At 40.6% G+C, this 19,589-nt stretch overlaps 1 protein-coding gene across 8 annotated transcripts in view; it reads right to left on the bottom strand.

Annotated features, from left to right (window-relative positions):
- fam131bb (family with sequence similarity 131 member Bb) overlaps positions 1-19,589 on the bottom strand; it is a 45,608-nt gene that overhangs the window by 16,329 nt on the left and 9,690 nt on the right. For 5 of the 8 annotated variants that reach the window (XM_072679572.1, XM_072679580.1, XM_072679574.1 and 2 more), the window contains exon 2: positions 5,087-5,124. In XM_072679572.1, the coding sequence (XP_072535673.1) occupies positions 5,087-5,124 (38 nt within the window). The remainder of the gene's footprint in view (positions 1-5,086; positions 5,125-19,589) is intronic. The other 3 variants (XM_072679573.1, XM_072679576.1, XM_072679578.1) reach the window with 1 other exon arrangement.

Here is a 19,589-nt window from a genome sequence, read left to right as displayed (position 1 = left end):
ATACATTCTCAAGATTAACAAGTTTATTAGAGTGTTCAACATGATGAAAGTACAGTATTTTATAAAAATGTGCTAGCTGCAAGCTACTTTGTCAGCCTTAAGTTAGTATATACTTATAAGGAGTATGCTTTTTCCCTTGTCCCTGAATTTTAAGGCAAAAGGGAAGTAAGGAAGCCTGTTGGCACTTATTGGATGTGTAGCCCACTATCTAAGCTAAACTCTGCTGAGCTAGCTCTGCTACAGATTTAACAAGTGCCACAAAAAACAGTGCAGCTGCTATTCTGATCGACCTCTGTGCTACGGATACCAAGCATTGAAACCTGTGTCTGATGCTGCGAGTAAATACGAGTTCCTAACTGGGAACACTCCTTGAAGTTGTCATTTCTAATGGGAAATGCAGATTATTTGGATACCACAGTTCCCGAGGTGACCTTTAACCTTTTAACATAGTGAAGAATACAGAACATTCCTACATGGTACATAATTCTTACTTTCTTTCTTTATTATTATTGCGCATCCACTATTAATGGTGGATTCTACACATTTTACTGAACTACTCTAGCACTAGCGCAGTGCAAGTTATTAACTGTACATCAGCCATCATTTTTCAGGTCGCTCCACCAAAAAAGCACTTGAATGTGACATGCTTGTGATCCTGGTGCTGGAGTCACAGAAAGTCGAAACGTAACAGTAGCCAGACAGTTAGACTTAGCTTCGCTTAGCTAAGTTAGCTAGCAGGTCAAACAGCACAGTGCGGACAGTGTTTCCAGCTAATGGAGCCTCACGTTACATTTATTTAAAAGATAGGTCTAAACAGCTTATATTAAACATCTATTCTAGCCACCGCTGGTCTGTGTTGCTTAACATTAGTCTATCAGGCACACTTCATCCTTGGGAACCATGTAGGCATAGAAGGTGCATCATTCTTAGACAGGAATGATGGATGTAGGATGCTTAACCATCTCTGGCTACATCTGCAGTCTGGTTTATTCAGGTTTGCTTGTTCTCTCTTTTTTGTTTGGAATGACTTAACTCACAGCTACCGCAGGCCGCATTCCAGAGAACACAGTTCCACTGCTCCACAGCTGAATGCTGGGGGGCTTTACACCCCTCTAGCCCATGCCTGGCATTAGACATGATGCCAATAGGTTCATGTTTATCTGCTCCAGAGAGTCCTGTTCTATTGGCAATACTAGACAAGCTGTGTGTGTCTAGTATGTACTTTGTATGTATGTGCATTTGCACATCTGCGTCAGCATTGAGTGCAACTTAAAGTAGCTGAATGTATTCATTAGAAGGGGTGTCAACAAACATTTGGACATTTTGTGCAATCTACAGATTATTTGGATGATTAGAGGTTGTTGTTTTTTTAGCAATGCACAGCTTTTAAAAGCCTCCAACATACTTTACTAGGTTGCTGACTACTCTGTAGAAATCAGTCACTGTATGAATTTGTTCAGTTCTCCCAGCAACTCACCTGATTTGCTTTAAATTAAATGATTTGTTTTAATTTTCTTTTTTTTTTAACAGTTTCATTGATTATTTATTACAGCCCTACAAAATATCTGACAGATCTGACAAACACAAGACGGCAATGCTGAACCAGTATTTCTGTTTAGCTCCAGTGAGCTGCCTGGTGTATCATGCTCCACAGGCCCATGTGTGTGCGTGTGTGTTGTTTCTGCTTCACAGAGCTATTGCTCTGCAGGATACTGACACACAGCTGCATGACCGCAGGTGAGTTACGGCTGCCTGAGGCAATGAGCAGTCCTCTCTGTCAATGCAGCCATGCATTGCGTGGGTTGCTCAGTCGCGGCTCCTGGTTGGCACTAACAGCTCATGTGACCTTCACATAGAGACCCACACAACAGAATGAGGACGAAGTCTGGGCACATAATACAGACTGTGCGCTCACAAGACTGTATGTTAACCTGCTGGCTTTTGGTCGGCTCCACGCAGACTCCCAAACCCACTTCTGAGGTTCAGAAAGCACAGCTGAATTCAGCATATCACAGTCCTCTCTGTGTGCTCACTGAGGGATGGGCTGCCTGAGCCAGTTATGAAGGGTGGCCAGGCAAGGTTGGTTAGGCATGGTCCTCAGCCTTTGTGTACGTGATTAAGGGGGAATGCTGTCTCCTGTTGTTTGCTACCTGTTTGGTAATGCATGGCTGCAACTGTAGTCTTTGTGCTTTTATTGTGCCAGTATTTTATTTTGCGAGGATTGTGTCAGTGTTACATTAAATATTCACAAGAAAGCTTCTCATAAGACTGCATTCAAGGATGGTGGTGTTTGCTGCAAAACTTAAACTTAAGCTTTTGGGCTCATTTAGCTGATGTAATTTGATTATGTATGATGTTTTTATTCATGTATAATTCATTAACTTTTACAAATTACACAGATGAGCCAAAATATTATAACCACTCAGTATTTTACGTAAACAAAATTGATTATCTCATAACAATGTGGATCCGTGGAAGTCTTTTTACTAGATTTTGGAGCATTGTTGTCAGGATTTAATTGCATTAGCGTTAGCGAGGTCAGGATGTTGGATGGTCACCACTCCACCTCATACCCATCTAGCCCACACCTGGCATTAGGCATAGTGCCAATAGGTTCATGTTTTTCTACTCCAGTCCCATTCTATTGGCAATACTTCTCTACAGGCTCCTGCATTCAGCTTAAAGTAACTCAATGCATTCATAACATTTACATTTATGGCATTTAGCCGACGCTCTTATCCAGAGCGACATACAAAGTTACTCGTATTACAGAGGTGGGCCAGTAGTGTAGCAAGTAGTGGGCAAGTAGTTTTGAGTCTTGCCCAAGGACTCTTATTGCTGTAGCATAGTCACCCAGACCAGGAATCAAACCCAAGTCTCCCACGTGGTGTGGCAGCTCACTGGCAGGTAGTGGTGTTATCTGTTGCGCCACACCAATCATTAGAAGGGGTGTCCACAAACATTTGGACACACTGTGTATTAGACAGTAAGTGAACTGTTTGTTCTTGTAACTTACTGCATGCAACAAAAACGGGCAGGTGTTTATTAAAACACCCTCTATACATATTTTATATAAAGTACTGATACATCCTCACAAATCCCCTTTTTATGATTGTATTGCATAGCATTGTAGCAGGCAGCTCTTCATTACCATATTTGTCTGTGCCACTTCCTTATTATAGATATAATCTCGCAACTGTTGATTTCCCCTCAAATAAATTGTGAACAGCCATTAGCCTGAGGGTTATCGTTTTGTTTTAGGATAGCTTTTTAGTGAAATTTTGGAGAGCATGTGAGTGCGACAAGCCCTCTGTTGACAGAGGAATATGTCATTACTCCGATAAGGCTTTATCTTCAGGAAAATACCATTAACTATGCTTCAGTCAACACTGTGCATTTCAGAAGAGAGAGAAATTCCCTGCTGGTCTTTCATGCTCTGAAACTTTATAAATGTGCAACAGTGTGTGTATGTGTGTTCTCTACGCACATGTATGTAAGCATAGCAGTGTTTGCAATACTACAGCTCTACTGCAATGGAAAAGAAGAAAGAAGTGGAGAGAAATGGCTGTGATGTGATGTAGCAATGGTGATGCTAATGCCACAATGAGAGTGCACTAACCATCCTAAACAGCAGTCTGATCTTAACCACAGATTCAAGATCAAGAATTCATCTCACATTAATTAAATGACCTGGTTTATATGAGCAGGGACACCTTGGATCAGACCACATCAAGGAAGCGCTGAAGCATTATCATTGTGGCCAGAAGTAAACCTACGGGAACTACTGTTGCAGCCAAACTACAAGCCAGCTCTAATGGCAGCAGCAGTGTTACTTTATGACATATAATACACTAACATGCTGAGAGGGACATTTACAGGTACAATCGAAATGATTCAACCTCCATTGCAAATTATAAGCAGATTTTACAAAATTCTACAAACTGTTTGCAATAAACCAATCAAACAAGGACCATTTGAATTAGCTTCTCCAACGTCATTGGACTTTATTGACATCCAACATGACTAGTGCAGTTTCAGAATTATTCAACCACTTCAGGGTTAATGTCTCTAATACTTAATAAAGAATGCGTTTGCTGTTATGACCTGCTGTAAACATGATGCAAAGCCAGATACCAGCTTCTCTAATATTCACTAATATTCTTGGGTTTGTGTGCTGCAACTTGTTTGTGACTTCTTCAAATACCACCAAAGAATTTCTATGTGATTAAAGTAAGACAACTGTGACGACCATTCCAGAATCTTGCAAGACTTCTTCTGAAAACAAGCTTTGGTGGACTTATGCTAGGAATAAGTGTCCTGTTGGAAGGTCCAATGCCACCCAAACTTCAGCTTCCTCTTAGAGGGCATGATGTTTTCTCCTAGGGTTTCCTGACATTTAATTTGAATCCATCTTCCCCTGCACACGCTGCAGGTTTCCAGAGCCAGAGGAAGCAAAGCAGCCCCAGAGCATAACTGAGCCACTGTCATGCTTCACTGTAGACAAGGTGTTCTTTTCAGCATATGTCTCATTCTTCCTCCTTCAGTGATGAATAAACTGGAACTTTTCAGGCCTATGGATCAGTGGTATGTCTGGAGTAGGAAGACGTTTTAGGAAATCCTAGGAAAAACAATTCTGCCTTCTGTGAAGAAGTTGAAGTTGGGCATCACTGGACCTTCCAACATGACAATTATCCCAAACATACCTCAAAATCCACCAAGACTTGGTTTCAAAAGAAGTCCTGTCTATAAGTGAACTGGAGGCCCTATGAGCCCTATTTCCTATGAGGAATGGGCTAAGATGAGCCAGTTGGTGTCTGGCTATGCATCACATTTGCAGCAAGTCACAACAGCAAAAAGCTGCTACTAAGCAGAAAAGATGCTTGTCATAAAATCGTAGAATTTGGAGAAAATATGTACATTTTGCTAATAAACCTAATTTGCATCTGTTTTCTGACTACATTTGTAGAGCTCCATCTTGGACCAGGATGTTCCATTCTCCTAAGCAGGGTTCAGTTGTGTGGGACGTGACTGTTGAGAGATTTGGCTTGTTTAGAGGGAAAGCTGTTGTTAATTGTGTCAGGCTTACCTGTTCCCCATCCTTCTGTACTGGAACCCCATCTGCTGCTGGAGAGAGAAACAGAGAAAAAGAGACAAATTAGGGTAGAAACTTCATGGGGGGAGGCTCTGTGGCCTGTTATAAACATAATAATGTACTGAAATTCAATATATATCAGTATATCAGTATAGGAACCCACAGATTTCTTTTACACACGCACACACACACACACACACACACACACACACACACACACACATATATATATATATATATATATATATATATATATATATATATATATATATATGAATAAGGAGAGTCTGTGGGCCTCTTATACTGATATTTGCAAGCTGTATATAATGAGTGCACAGTATAATCAAATCAGGTCTGAACACCTTTTCGCCTAACTGTACACCTGCTGTGCTTTCATTATTAGCTCAGCTGGAGGGAGGGCTGGCCAGAGTGGGTGGGGGTAAATACAAAAAAGAAAAATAAATCTTAAAAGAATTATTTAATGAAAATGAATCATCAAACTTACTCAATTTTCCTCTAGGCCAAAACATCACCAATTCACAAGACATGTTTGGAGCATGTAGCTGACACATAATATTAGCCAGTGTCTTAGCAATTGTTCATTTTCTCAGGCTTTTATCATACACTAGCACTCCAAAATATTACTCTCTCATCTTTTTTTAAATAAAGGCCAACAGGACATTGCAAGAGTAGCTATGTGGTATGGGCAACCAAATAACCAAATTTATATACTATTGAGAACTTTTGGGACACTGCCGGGAAGTAGGGAGCACATTTAGGGTAACCAGAATATTTTCAGATTTTTCAGTAAACCATTTCAAAAGTCAACTAAAAACACAAAAAGCACAAAGGAGCTCTCCAAACAAGGAACAACATCTCATTGTCTCTCTCACACACACTGTCTCTTTCTGTCTCTCTAGGGCTTACAAGCTCTGACTTCCTGGACTGAAATGGACTGCATTAGCTTTTACAGACCAGCCAGCTTTATAATTAGCAAAAAAACAAAACAAAAACAAACAAACAAACAAACAAAAAAACAAAAAAGATCATACGCAACAGGAACTGTATAAAATGGGTCACCTGTACCAGGGTCTACCTTGAACCGATGAGCAAATTACACCCCTTTCTTTTTTTCCCCTCACCCCTTCTAATAGTTCAGTTCTAATTAAAGTTGACTTAATTACACAGGTCCCTCTGCTAATTAAGCTTAAACACATTCCTGGTCTCAAAGCGGCTTTTCCTTATTTAATCAGTATTATTATTTCAGAGCAGCATGATTTCAGCAGCATGAGACCTGTTTGGGTCTGTGACCTTAAACTGTATGTGTGTGTTCAGATAAATTGTTTAGAGAGGATTAAAGTACTGGATTGGTGTTTTGATTTAGTTAATGTTAGCCTATCCTTCAACAAGGCAGCTGATCTGTGCGTCTGTTCCAACTCAGCCAGGGTGGATCCACCTAACTATAGTAGGGAGCTAATACACAGGACAGTGTCTAAAAATTGGGAAGGAGCTGAATTTCAATAAAGACCTTAGCAGAAGTATTTTTCTGATAACATGCTATTAGTTTATTAGTTTATTTAACGTAATGTTTTACAGTATACTGTCCATTACCCAATAGCTGTTGGGTACAAACAGTTTTTTATGTTTACTAGTGTAACAATTTATTAAATGAAAGGAAACTGGTTAATCAAATTACAAACAAAATAATATGTAGGATAAGGCATTCATATTTAGAATACATGTGAATGACAAATAGTAGTGATTCTACATCACTGTGTTCATTAAAACATCTCCAAAGATCTCCTCTTGGGAGTCTGGTATTATTTATAGTCAGATGTATAATGTGCAGATAAATGGTTTTAAATAATGTGCCTAGGTGCCAAAAACATTTGACAAATGCAGTGCGAAACAAAGAGAAACCAAATGCAAATAGAAAGAATATCTCAGAAGCATTAGCAAACGAACTAGATGTGAAAACAGCTGTAGTCTGTTGATGACATGGGTCCCATAAGACCTGAATTCACTCTGCATTCCTTGAACCTGATTAACATCCTCATTACCTACACTTAACCTAAAGATCAAGTACATGCACAGACCAGGGTTGGCAGACATGGAGCAAAAAAAGGGTATTTTCAGTCTATCAAATTATTTGTAGCAATTATTTAAACAGCAATGCTAAGGGTAATGGTGCATCACAGAAATAGCACAGTTAGAATGGCAGCACCAAGAGCACTTAACTAAATAGGATAGTGAGGAAACATTTGCCTCATTCTCTTCCATTATACTGTAAAACCACAACACATTAGGTGGAGACGGACCACTCTCCAAACATAACTCAAAATCCACTTACTGATACACAATATGAGATATGCAGAATACACTGTGACCAAAGCGCACACTTGCACACCCAAAAATAATCACCAGGTATACATTTGTTATTGTATCATATACCAACCAACCATATACCATTGTATCATATATCAGAACACTGTATAATCTCAAAGCAGTATTTTTATACATGGGTAAGTGCTCTAAATTTGGTTGATGCATTAAGTGTTACTTTCCAGTCTAGGATCTCTGCTTGAATAGTCTCTGTAGATAAGTATTGCCAATAGAATAGAACTCCCTGGAGCAGATAAACATGAATGGCTAATGCCGGGCGTGGGCTAAAAGGTATAAAGCCCCCCAGCATTGAGCTGTGGAGCAGTGGAATTCTGTTCTCTGGAATTATGTTTGGTGCTCCAATACTTTTGAAATGGATTGTGATCATCCAACACCCTGACCTCACTAATGCTCTTGTAGCTAAATGCACTTAAATCCTCACAGCAACGCTCCAAAGTAGAAAGTAGAAGGTCTTCCTCTAGTAGAAAGCCTTCCCTGGACATTAGAGACAGTTACTGTACAATTTAAAGCAGGATTCGCTTTTTAATACCCCTGAATTCTAAACAAAAAAATAATCAGCACATATCCTAATGCTTTTGTCCGTACTGTGTATAACAAATCACTAACAATGATATTTTCTTGAAGGAGACTTGAAAACTATCTGACAGTGGACTGACTGAGGAAGTATTCGGTATCAGCTCAGTTCAGCATTAAGCTCTACAGCAAGAATAGTCAGTACAGCCTCGGCTATACAGACGCATTGTACCTGAGGATTATGCAGTCCTTGCCGCCACAGTTCTGCCTGCAGATATATTTGCTTGTATTGTAGCGCGGGACTGAGAGGATCTTTTACAGTCTAGTGTGCAGCCCAGAGCTTTTGAGAGATCAAAGGGTCTGGAAGCCCTAATGCTTACCATCGAAATGCATGCAATAGAGTGGAAATCAAGTCACCTTTAATGAAGGTAATTACCCACTAGGTCAACGCTATATCTAAGTACATATCATTATTATCTTAATGCGCTGCCTTTATGGTTATTTATAATCTTTAAACTTTAGCCTATTGACCTGATGACCCAGACAGTGAAGTCATCTTTTCCTACAAGAAATGCACACTACACAGAGGTGTGAGAATGAAACCAGAGAACAGTGGGTGCTCTAGTTTGCACATGCACAAAAAAACTAATTTGGCCAATTAATACCAGATTAATTATTTATATCACTCATCTCTCTCTCTCTCTCTGTAGTGCAGGGTTCAATAGCTTGGCAACCTCTGTAAGGAATCAGGAGAGTGGATGGGTGATCATCACAGCCTGTGTATCAAAATTTATTTTTTAAAAATCATCATTGTGTCTTGTGCAAAAGTTTAGACACCTTGCAGGCCTTGCAGCTTGCAGCTAAGAGTCTTCCAGTTCTTATAGTCAGAATTCTTTCAGAAGGCCTCTGAAGGTTCTGAGGTATTCTTGGGCCATCTTTCATAAAGAGCTTTTTTAAGGTTTATTCACACATTAATATGATATTTCGGTCAGGGGACTGTTAGAGACATTCCAACATCTTCTAGTGTAGAAGCCATTAGTTTTTCAACCTCAAACCATACCAGATCCACCCCCATTCTTTACAGTTTGCAAGGCATTCCTTTTTTCTTACAAAAGTACCTTTGCTGAATGCAGCCAAAATGTTATATTTTGGCTTCATTAGTCCACAGCTTGCTTCCAAAACTCACCTGGCTTGTCTAGATGTTATGTAGCATACTTGAAACATCAAACTGGATTTCTTTGAGAATGTTTCTTTTTGGGCCTTTGGTATTCCACTTTATCCCTTACAACAGACTCTTCCATTAAGATTATATTTGCGCACCAGCCTCTTGATTCGGCTAAACTTTCATGCAGGTTCCGGGGGGCTCTGTTTTGCTAACGGTTTTCTTAGTTTACTGCTTGCCTACTGCAAAACGGCAGGCTTCACAACATGGAAGTAGCAGGTTTTAGCAAGACAGCTTAGATCGAGGGAGCTATAACCACAGGTATAGTTTCAGTACTGTCTTTACCAGGCCCTCGCAACTTCCACTCACCATTCGAAAGTGAGTCACATCTGAATTACACAAGTGTCCACTCGCAACACAAGAAGAGGAGGGGGCAATGAGGGCCATGTCTCAGATTCGTTACACTGACATACAGAGCCTGAGCAGCTGCTTCGGGTTTCAGTCTGATGTTCAGCAAATGTATTATATTAACAGCGTTAACTTAGTGCCTGTAATAATTTAATGTGTAACCCTACTTTTAACACCACTCATATACACTGATCAGCCATCACATTAATGACATCTCATTGTTTCTACTCTCGCTGTCCTTTTTATCAGCTCCACTGACCACATAGGAGCACTTTGTAATTCTGTAATAACAGACTGTAATCCACCTGTGTCTCTGTATGTTACCCTCCTTTACACTGCAGAGCAATTATTATTTGAGTAGTGGGTCATTCTTAGCGATGCAGTGCCACTGACCTGGTGTTGGTGTGTTAGTGTGTGTGATACCTACACTACGTGTTTGATTGTTCCAGAGCTCTTCTCATAAAAGACCAGTATTTATAGCTAACATCTAATACCTGTGTAGATTATGTCTGTAGCAGGAAAGATGTATAAAACTGCCTGTAAAGCTTACAGGGGCTAGAATTCCGCAAAGAGCTTTTTCATGTAAAACAGTGTCAGGATCTGTAGGCCTGCCAATTCAGTTGACTTGGTACAAAGGGTTGTGCATAACAGCTATAATGACAAATCAGCTTTTGTTGAATACTGCACCTAAACTGAACCTTGAGAGCAAGCACAAGCTGACAAAGGAAAAGATCTCCATAATTACACAAACACTAGCAGCTCCCTTTTCTTTACATGAAAATCAGACAATAGACTCTCAGCAGTCTCCCTGCTTTCTGCAGTAGTCCATCCACAGTTTAAAGAAAGAAATGACACTAAGCAATCCCACACCACAGAATGCAGGTGCTGAGGTTTGTTTATATACAGAGGGCTGGAGAGCTATTCCACTTTATCCCTTACAACAGAGGCCAAGCAAAAGACCTGGTCTGAACTGGGCCTTGGCTGATACACATCATTTCTTTTTCTGCATGATGTTATAGTTTCCAATCCTATCTCTGATCATATCTGGTAGTAGAAGCAGTGGAATTAACTCAAACCTGGCATGATAAGAAATAAGGAGCAGTCAGAAAGTCTTTTACTCTGTGTCCAAACAACATTAAACAAAACAGTGAACAGGACAATATAGTCAAGTGTCTCTAGAGCTGCACATGTGAATGTAACACACATTGACTTGATTCAATCCATTGTTTTTATGTATAAAATTAAATTTGATACTCAGGAAAAGCAGTGTACCACCACGTGTATGTTGTAAGACAAATCAGTACTAACTGCTGTAATCTGCAGAGTTAAATAGGATACACATTTCACCACGAAGACAGTCCACAAGATGTTGGGTTTCCGTTCTATCAAATCCCAGAAGTGGAATCATAGCCAGTGGCTGGCAAGGCTACTGAAGAACACTGAACTAATGGTCATGTTAGTGAAAGCAGTTTGAGACAGCTTTGAAATACTCAAATAGGCTAATAGGCATAGCATTCAAGCAAAGATTGAGCCCAAAGTATGCCAAAAAACATACCCCACCACCTCCACCAGCCTGGACTGTTGCCTTCAACTTTAGGCACCAAATTCTGATACTAATATCTGTGTGCCTCTGAAAACTGAAATGTATCAAACCAGGCTATATTTCTCGAGCCTACATTCAGTTTTGGTGAGCCTGTGCCCACTGCATCCCCAGCTTTCCGTTCTTGGCTGACAGAGGTGGAACCTGACATGGCCTTCTGCTGTTGTAGCTCATTTGACTGAGATGCTTTTCTGCTCAGCACAACTGTACAGAGTGGTTATGTGAGTTACTGCAGCCTTTCTGTCAGTTTGAACCAGTCTAGCCATTCTCCAATGGCTAGTATTTAGTAAACTCTGGAAACTCTTGTGCATGGAAATTCCCGATCAATTACTGAACAGTTACAGAAATCATGTAAACCTGCCTAGCCATTCAACGTTCACTTCCCCATGATTTTATGGTTATATATTTAGGTTGGAAAGTTTGTGTAATTAAAAAAAACATATATTGAATTAATTGTATTTGCATCCATTGCCCAGGTTACAAATACCTTCAGTTAACAGTTAATGGGTTAATGGGCAAGCAGTACCACTCATTTTCACTCTGTTCACAAACAGTAGGTCAATTTTTAAAGGTTGCATGTATTATAAAAATACTCTAGCACTGTTCTGCCTGAGTACACTGTACTAGTTGCTGTCTGCTTTCTATCCACTTGCAAACCATGCTTTCCACTCTTATTTCTTGCATCAGGATCAAGTAAAACAATATGGAAGTAAAGAATCAGAGTGCTGGGTAACGAAGTGCATGCTCCGTGTCTCACCCCCAGTTTGACTCTCTAATGCATGAAACAGAATAATATGTAATTACAGCATGAGCAAGCTGACATTTATCTATGCACTCAGCACTGCTGCAGCTGAAATGGGTATGAAAGAGCATGAGTCATCTTACCATGGAAATATGGGAGTCTGATTTAATTATACTGCAATTTAACCGATATGCCATTATTCAGACACTCAGCATCAGCAAGTATCTCTCCTTACTTATACGATTATCTAATCATCAAAAGCACAGATTACAGACGTACAACTCTGTCTTGCGTCCGCATGCTGTGAGGGATTAAGTTCCTGAGTGTTACAGTTGTTCAGTGTTTGGCTACATCTTTGGGACACCCAGTCTCCAAAGGACCAATTAGATGTCCCATTCATGCTAGAATAACATCCTAATCACTATTTATAAACCAAGTGAAGCATCTGGACTTTGCAAAAAGAGCTGTACTTTTACTGGAACAGGTTTTAGGGTCAGAACTGAAAGTAGCCATACACACCTTCGGTAAATTGTGCATTAGAAAAATGTAATAGTGTGAAATTTGATGGGGACATTTGCTATGGGCAGTTTTAGGGTATTCTGTACAAAAAAACATTCACCGGCTAATCGTCCAGGGTGATTCTCATGTAGTACTGCTTGAGGCTGGACAGAAGTGCAAAGCCAAACCTCCTCATGGCAGAAAAGGATCTGAGGGAGATTTAGCCAAGACAAGAGTGAATGTGACCAGTTCTGCCGCTCTCACAAGCATGATCTGCATGGAAGAATCAACACCCTTACCTGCAACCTAATCACTGTCTGAACTATGAAAAACAACATCTAGATAGCCCCAAGGCATTTTGGAAACTGGTGTGCTGTGAACTGATGAAGTTAAAACCTCCATAAGAACTTTGCCAACTGTTAAGAAAGCAACAGGTAGATGGAACAATAGATTCCCCTAAATGTCAGCAACCTCTTGAAGCAAATGTGACACAGTCAATCAAGGCTGGCTTTTACAACCCTAAAAAAGGGGGGCTACACTGGGTTCTTTGGGTTTTGCCCTATAAGAACCACATTTACAAAGAACATAGTTTGTCAAAGAAATGTGTGAATTCTTAAAGGAATCTATGGCTTTGTTTAAAGCACTCTCTGAAGCACCTTCATTTTTAAGAGTACAGGGGAGTGGTCCAAAAGATACATCAATACCCATTATGAACTACTTCTAAGACGTTTGGAACAACCCTTACAGTTAAATGGCATGGAAATCACTGACAGCTAAAAGCAATTGGCACAGAAATCTTGTGAAGTGAGAATTTCTAAAACAAGAACATTAATATTCTTAGGCTACATTCACACTCACAAGCCTTATTAATCAATTCCGATTTCTTAACAGATCACATTCATCCATGTAAGTGAGCTGTATCTGTTCGTAATGGGAACGATTCTGTCCTTGAAACGACACGCATCTGCATATTAATATTGTCCTCCATCACTGTATTGCTGTGCTGGCAGTACTGGCTGATGATGACAACACTTAGCGTTTGTGTACAGGCAAAACGGATGAATTCAATCTAACTGTTCACATTCATGTTGCATGACCACGAATATGTATCCAATCTAAGACCACATATGTAAGGCTATGTTCAGACTGCCAGCCCAAATCAGATTTTTGATTGTCTGGACAGCAAAAACAAACAAACAAACAAACAAACAAACAAATAAACAAAAACACATGAAATTAGTTTTTGCAAAAAGAGTGGGGACCCAAGAAGAACACCACAGGTTAGCTTCTTACGCCTAAGCCTGCAACCCATGCAGATAGGTATGTGATGTCCGGACACGCAAATCAGATCTGATCACTTGTAAATAATAAAAAAGATCTAATTTGAGAAACAAATCTGATTTGCCTGCAAACGGAACATATCCTTAGATTTAGATTGGAGTTAAAACCTGCAGGAAGGTAGCTCTCCAGGAGGAGGGTTGGAGACCACTAAGGCACTGACTATGTGTAGGGTGTCCAAACGTTGCACAATTACAATCTACAATTAATCTAATAAAAACATATTCCTCTTCTCAAAAATCTACAAACTATGTCATTTGGCCAGAGGTTCAAAATGTTATGGCAGAGCCCACAACCTTCAATTCAATCTTAGCTGAGAGAAATGGCCCAGGGTCTGTTCTTCTTGTCTGGTGTGGCTGCATCATTGGATGTGGCTGGACAGAAGCATTGGAGTCTGTCCAGGCAATAGAGTTAAAACACTGATTTTAAGAAAACTCAATTAGGCTACAGAAAATGCCATCCGCCTCTCCATGTTTCAGCATGGCATTATCTTTTCTGAATAAACTGTACAGCATGGTCACACTGAAGAGCTGCAGGAATATCGCACCAGTCATCCATCACTCCATGGTATTTTTTTTATAATATAATACATTTAAAGTGATATTATTCATCACGGTTACGCAAAAATCTAGTATGTCCAAAATGGCAACTTTATAAGAGAAGGAAAGACCTTAATCTGATTAACTTTCTGTCAAAGTTAACAAAGTCTGGCAATATTGTGTGATTTAAGTAATCAGGGAGCATTTCTATTGGTCCATTCATGACAATATTTTGATACAATGTAAAGAGCAATAACCAAATTCAGATTATGTAAATTAGGTAAAAAATAGGGTTTATTTGACAGTGACAAAATGTATATATATATATATATTTTTTTTTTTTTTCCAGCTTGGATTAAGACTGTGATAGTGATTTACACACACTGGCTGTCACTGGCTGTCCTCGCCTTTCTTCCTCGCTGTAATTACCTTTCCAAAGCCCTCTGACACAACAGGTCTCGTCTTCACGATTAATACTTGTCGTCAGTGGGTGACAATTAGCTGCTAAACACGGTGTGACCAGCCAGTAGCTGTGGACGGTGCTGAAAATACAGCTGTGCATAACTCCTAACGGTTCGCATATAAATATCTGGCATCTGTAACCCACCCACACCTGACAGCAAGCTAGAAACACCCCGCATCTTAACACTGCAGCACTGGCAAAAAAGGCTGCGGTTCGCGCCATGGTTACATTGCAGAGGCAGAAGCAGATCACGTGATCGCACGTGTGGCCATTCCGTGCGCTTGGATTGGCTAGAGAGCTTCAGCGTCGTGCGCTATGATTGGCTTGTAGTGTTGTGCAGCTTACTCGATTGGCTAGTAGTGTATCCCCCTCGACCAGCCCCTGAATACGGGTGCGGAAAAAGCGAGGTTCTCTCTCCTACTCCCACGCTGCTCTGCAAAAGAGAGAAGCGGCCGTGCGGGAGGAGAGACCCGCACCAATCCGACCCTGACTCAGCCTGTAGAGCCAGAGAGAAATGAGGGCAAGGGAAAAGACGCAGTCCATCTTTTTTTCCACGGCAGAACCGACTTCCCGTTGACCCCACACATGGGAAGGCATGGAAACCACGATAACGTTAATTCAGGGAGAAGGGAGGGCGAGAAGGGATGGGAGTGAGAGAGAGAGAGAGAGAGTCATAGGGGAAGAAGGAAAGGAAGTGAATAAGATAGCAGGGCTGCCGGCTATCACGCACTGGCCGTTAGATTCACGCAATTAGCTCTAATCTCACGCTGTCAGACCACACTTGCCATTTCACACGCGTTTTTAACAACATCTCGTTCCCCTCTAAACGACCTCTGAAGGAAAGTTTCCTGTAACAGCTGCAGCTTCGCTTTCACCCCTGTAAAAGCGAAGTGGACAGGCTACAGTGGCCTTCTGCATCAGTTAAAGCAGCCTTATGCAAGAATTTGTATTTTGTGCTGCAGGGCTCCCCTGTCAGTGGGGTGTAGTTCACTTTCACCCCACTGCCATTAATACAGATCATTGCAATGAGCTCCTCCTCATGAACAGCTATAAACGTGCATTTGTTGGCAAGCTGAGAGATACAGTCTGTCCAGGAAATAGAGTTAAAACACTAATTCAAGATCTCAGACTCAATTAGGCCACAGAAAATGCCATTCGCCTCTCCATGTTTCAGCATGGCTTTATCTTTTCTGAATAAACTGTAAAGCATAGTGACGCTGAAGAGTTGCAGGAATATTGCGCCAGTCACCTGTCACTCCATGGTATTTTTAAAAAATAATATAATGAATTTAAAATTATATTCTTCATCACGGTTACGCAAAAACCTAGTATGTCCAAAATGTTTCTTACGAAGTTGAGACAAAACTGTGTGATTCTAAGTCATTTGGGAGCATTTCCATTGATCCATTTATCACAGCATTTTGATACAATGTAAAGAGCAATAACCAAATTCAGATTATGTAAATTACAGATGAGAAATACAGCATCTGAAGTATGCAGTTGTCCAAAATGTAAAAGAAAATGTACTTGAATGCACTGTCCACTGAATATACTTGAATTATAAATAAGTAAATATTCACAATACATTTAAAATGCATCTTGAACATGAAAAAAAACTCAAAAACATGTACTAAACTCACTGTTGACAGACATGCACAGTCTAAATTAGGTAGCGTCATAAAACGAAACTAGCGATTCACATGTTCACATGTGCGTGTACCATCAAAATCAGGTAGGTCGCAGAAATCGACCTGTTCTTAGCTAGCATAAATAAAGCCTATGTTAATGTAACTGATGCCTTGGCTAGTTTAATGAATGCCTTTGTTTCAGTGGTCTAATATGTTGCTTCTTTTGGTAGATTATATGGTTATGAGTGGCTATAACCAAATAATATAGCTATGAGCTATCATCACCTTGTCATGGCTGACCTTAAAACATTAGCTAAAGCATTACCTGCTCAAGCTTTTGTGAAGACGCTGGAGCATTATGGGAAATGTGCCTATAATGAATTTGCGTGACTTGTCCTGAAGTTCTGCTGAGCAATACAGGATAAGGTTTACTTACACTATCGTGATTTCAGTAGGGCACAGCAACATGCCCCAGTAAAAGCCCATGTTAGTTCTGCAGCGCTACACAGATCTGATGAGAGGTCTTGTGCACGCTACACCAAAGTTACATAGTGTAGTAGCTGGCGTGTCGGACCCATTCTCCTTAATATTAAGTCAGTTTACCATCAGCATGATTCTGAAGCTGTACATTTAAGATACAACTGCTACATAATGTTGCTTTAAGGAGCATGCGCTAACTAGCTCTAACTAGTCAGTCACAGCTGGTCCATGTTCATTAGATCAGGGCGCATGGACACATATCAACAGTTAACCTAGAGGGACCTCTCCAAACTGAACAGGGCACTTACTAAACACAGATGAGGACTGAGGAGAAGTCAAAGCTACATAACAAGAATTGATCAGCAAACTAAATGATCAGTCGCCAGACAATTCCTAGATAAAAGACTGTAATATCAAGAGTAATGTGACAAGAGTAATCATGATAAAAGTTACACAAAGCAACATATGAATATGGTTAGTCTAGCTGGCTCTGATTACAAGCTAAACAGCAGCCAGTAAGCTGACAGTAAGCTCTCCTTACTCATTTTCACTGTGTAGTTGTGGGATTTGAAATCTGTGATTATCAAACACAGCCAAGTAAAGAGTGTGAGAGCACTGTTGGTTGCTGTAAACAGCTCCTTTTCTGCTCTGTGTTCTATAGGTTCTATAACTGCTTCTACCCTCATTACAGTTGACTGACCTGATCAGCAAAGCTAAACGCAGATCAGCAGTATTGAATGAGAGCAGAACTTAGAAGCTATCAGCCTCAGCTCCTCTGAAGACTTAAAGGAAGTCTCTTACTCCTCATTACTTAATGTGACTATGCGAATATATTTAGATTATTTTCATTTATATTGTATTTTACTCGCAATTCATATTATATATTTTACTCATGCTTAAGTTGTATTAATATATATATGTAGTGGTGATGCAGTAACATATATACATTTGAGCATGGTTTTATGTTTTTTCAGGTCTTTCAGGGATATTTAGGGTGAAATATCAGTGGTTGTCTATAGAGATATGTAAAAGCTTAGGGCGACACAAAAAAAAAAACGAATCTAATGTTTTTGCCTGACACTCGGCCTTGTGAACTTGTGACTGGACTTGTGAAATGTCATCATCGTAGTCCAAGTACTGTTTGCATCTAGCCCAGCACAATCCAAAAGCCGAGTTTGTATTTTTGCTCGGCCCCTGTTATCAAGAATGCATCAGGAGGTGACTTGTGGGCCTTGAAACAGCCAAAAAGCCCAGAATCCAATCTCAGCGTGGTAATTGATGAGGAGAAAACTCACAGCTGTAGACTGTTAGTTTTGTCATTTTTTAAGGTGAGGATTTAGTTGTGTAGCATGGTAGTTAATGTATTAAGATGGAGCCTACGTGAAAATCTGCTTCAATGTTTTTAGAGCTGTGAGGTCCTGCTGGCATGATAATGGGCAGTATGCCTCTTTTCTAACTGCAGAATGACCACACAGCCCCCTCCCATCCTTGGGAGATTGTACTTGTGAGGCCAACTTGCCAAGTCTGTAATACCAAGTACACTAGTCCAAATTTGGCCCCAGAAACAGTCCCATCTGTTTCTGTGTTAAACATGGCTATGTAACGGCACTCATGGCTAGCACAAAAAAATGCAACTATGACCTGATAGTAAAAAAAAAAAAAACGTATAAAAAAATAGTAAAAGTCAGCAGCCTTGAGAAAGTGAGGGAGAAACACACAGTGGGAAAGTGAATGAACAAGAGTGCGAGTGAGAAAAGAGGCAGGGCGAGAATGACAGAGGGTGAGAGAAAGTGTGTGAGAAACAGGGAAATATAGTAAGGGAGAGAGAGAGAGAGGGAGAGAGAGAGAGACAGGAGGACCGAAAGCAAAAGGGGAAGAGTAAAAGAGGGGAGGAAAGAGTGCAAGACTGTAGACTTAGAGGGAGACAGAGAGAGAAAGCCAGTGATTGGAGGTTAGGGGTATATGAGATGAGAGAACGTGGCTAGCGAAGGGTGGGTGGTGGGAGGGGGGCAGCTGAAGAGCTGGGTTCTCAACCTCTCTGTGAGATGGTGATGGTACGACTCTGACAGATACAGGTGACCGGCTCCTCCGGCTCCCATCTCCAGCTTGTGTTCTACATGGACCCTGAACGGGAAGGTCCAGCTCGCATCATTACAGCTCATCAGTCACTCTGAGCAGCTCTGCTTCTGCAGTAATAATAACCTGCTGCAGCACTCTGAGCCCACGTCTAACCTGTTTCTTCAGCAATATGTAACACTGTCACAATCCTTCACTCTGCTACACGCTGCAATTAATCATATCCATGAGTGGATGATAAGAACCGAAATAGCCCTCTGCACCCTGCTGTAGCACTTCAATGGCATCTGAAAGCTCATCTCAGCCTGTCCTCTTGTGTGACATAACTGTACAGTTGTACTACTTGCTAAGCTATTAGCTTTATGCAAACACACACACACTCACACACACACACACACACACACATGGTCACCTATCCCTACAGTGAACACGCCTGTCAGAGAGCTGTGGTGATACAGATGCAGCAGACACAGATCAATGTTTCCGTCATGGCTTTTTGTTAAGGCGTTGAGTGTTGATGCTGTCATCATCAGAAGGCCACTGTGTGTGTGTGTGTGTGTGTGTGTGTGTGAGAGAGAGAGCACTTTGTAATTAGATCAATAACTGGGAGTCTCTCAGTAATGCAATATTGTAGATGCAGCACAATC

The sequence above is a fragment of the Salminus brasiliensis genome, chromosome 5 (assembly GCF_030463535.1).
Source record: "Salminus brasiliensis chromosome 5, fSalBra1.hap2, whole genome shotgun sequence".
NCBI lineage: Eukaryota > Metazoa > Chordata > Actinopteri > Characiformes > Bryconidae > Salminus > Salminus brasiliensis.
Note: the sequence above shows the minus strand (reverse complement) of the source record. Positions and strands in the feature narration are given on the sequence as shown.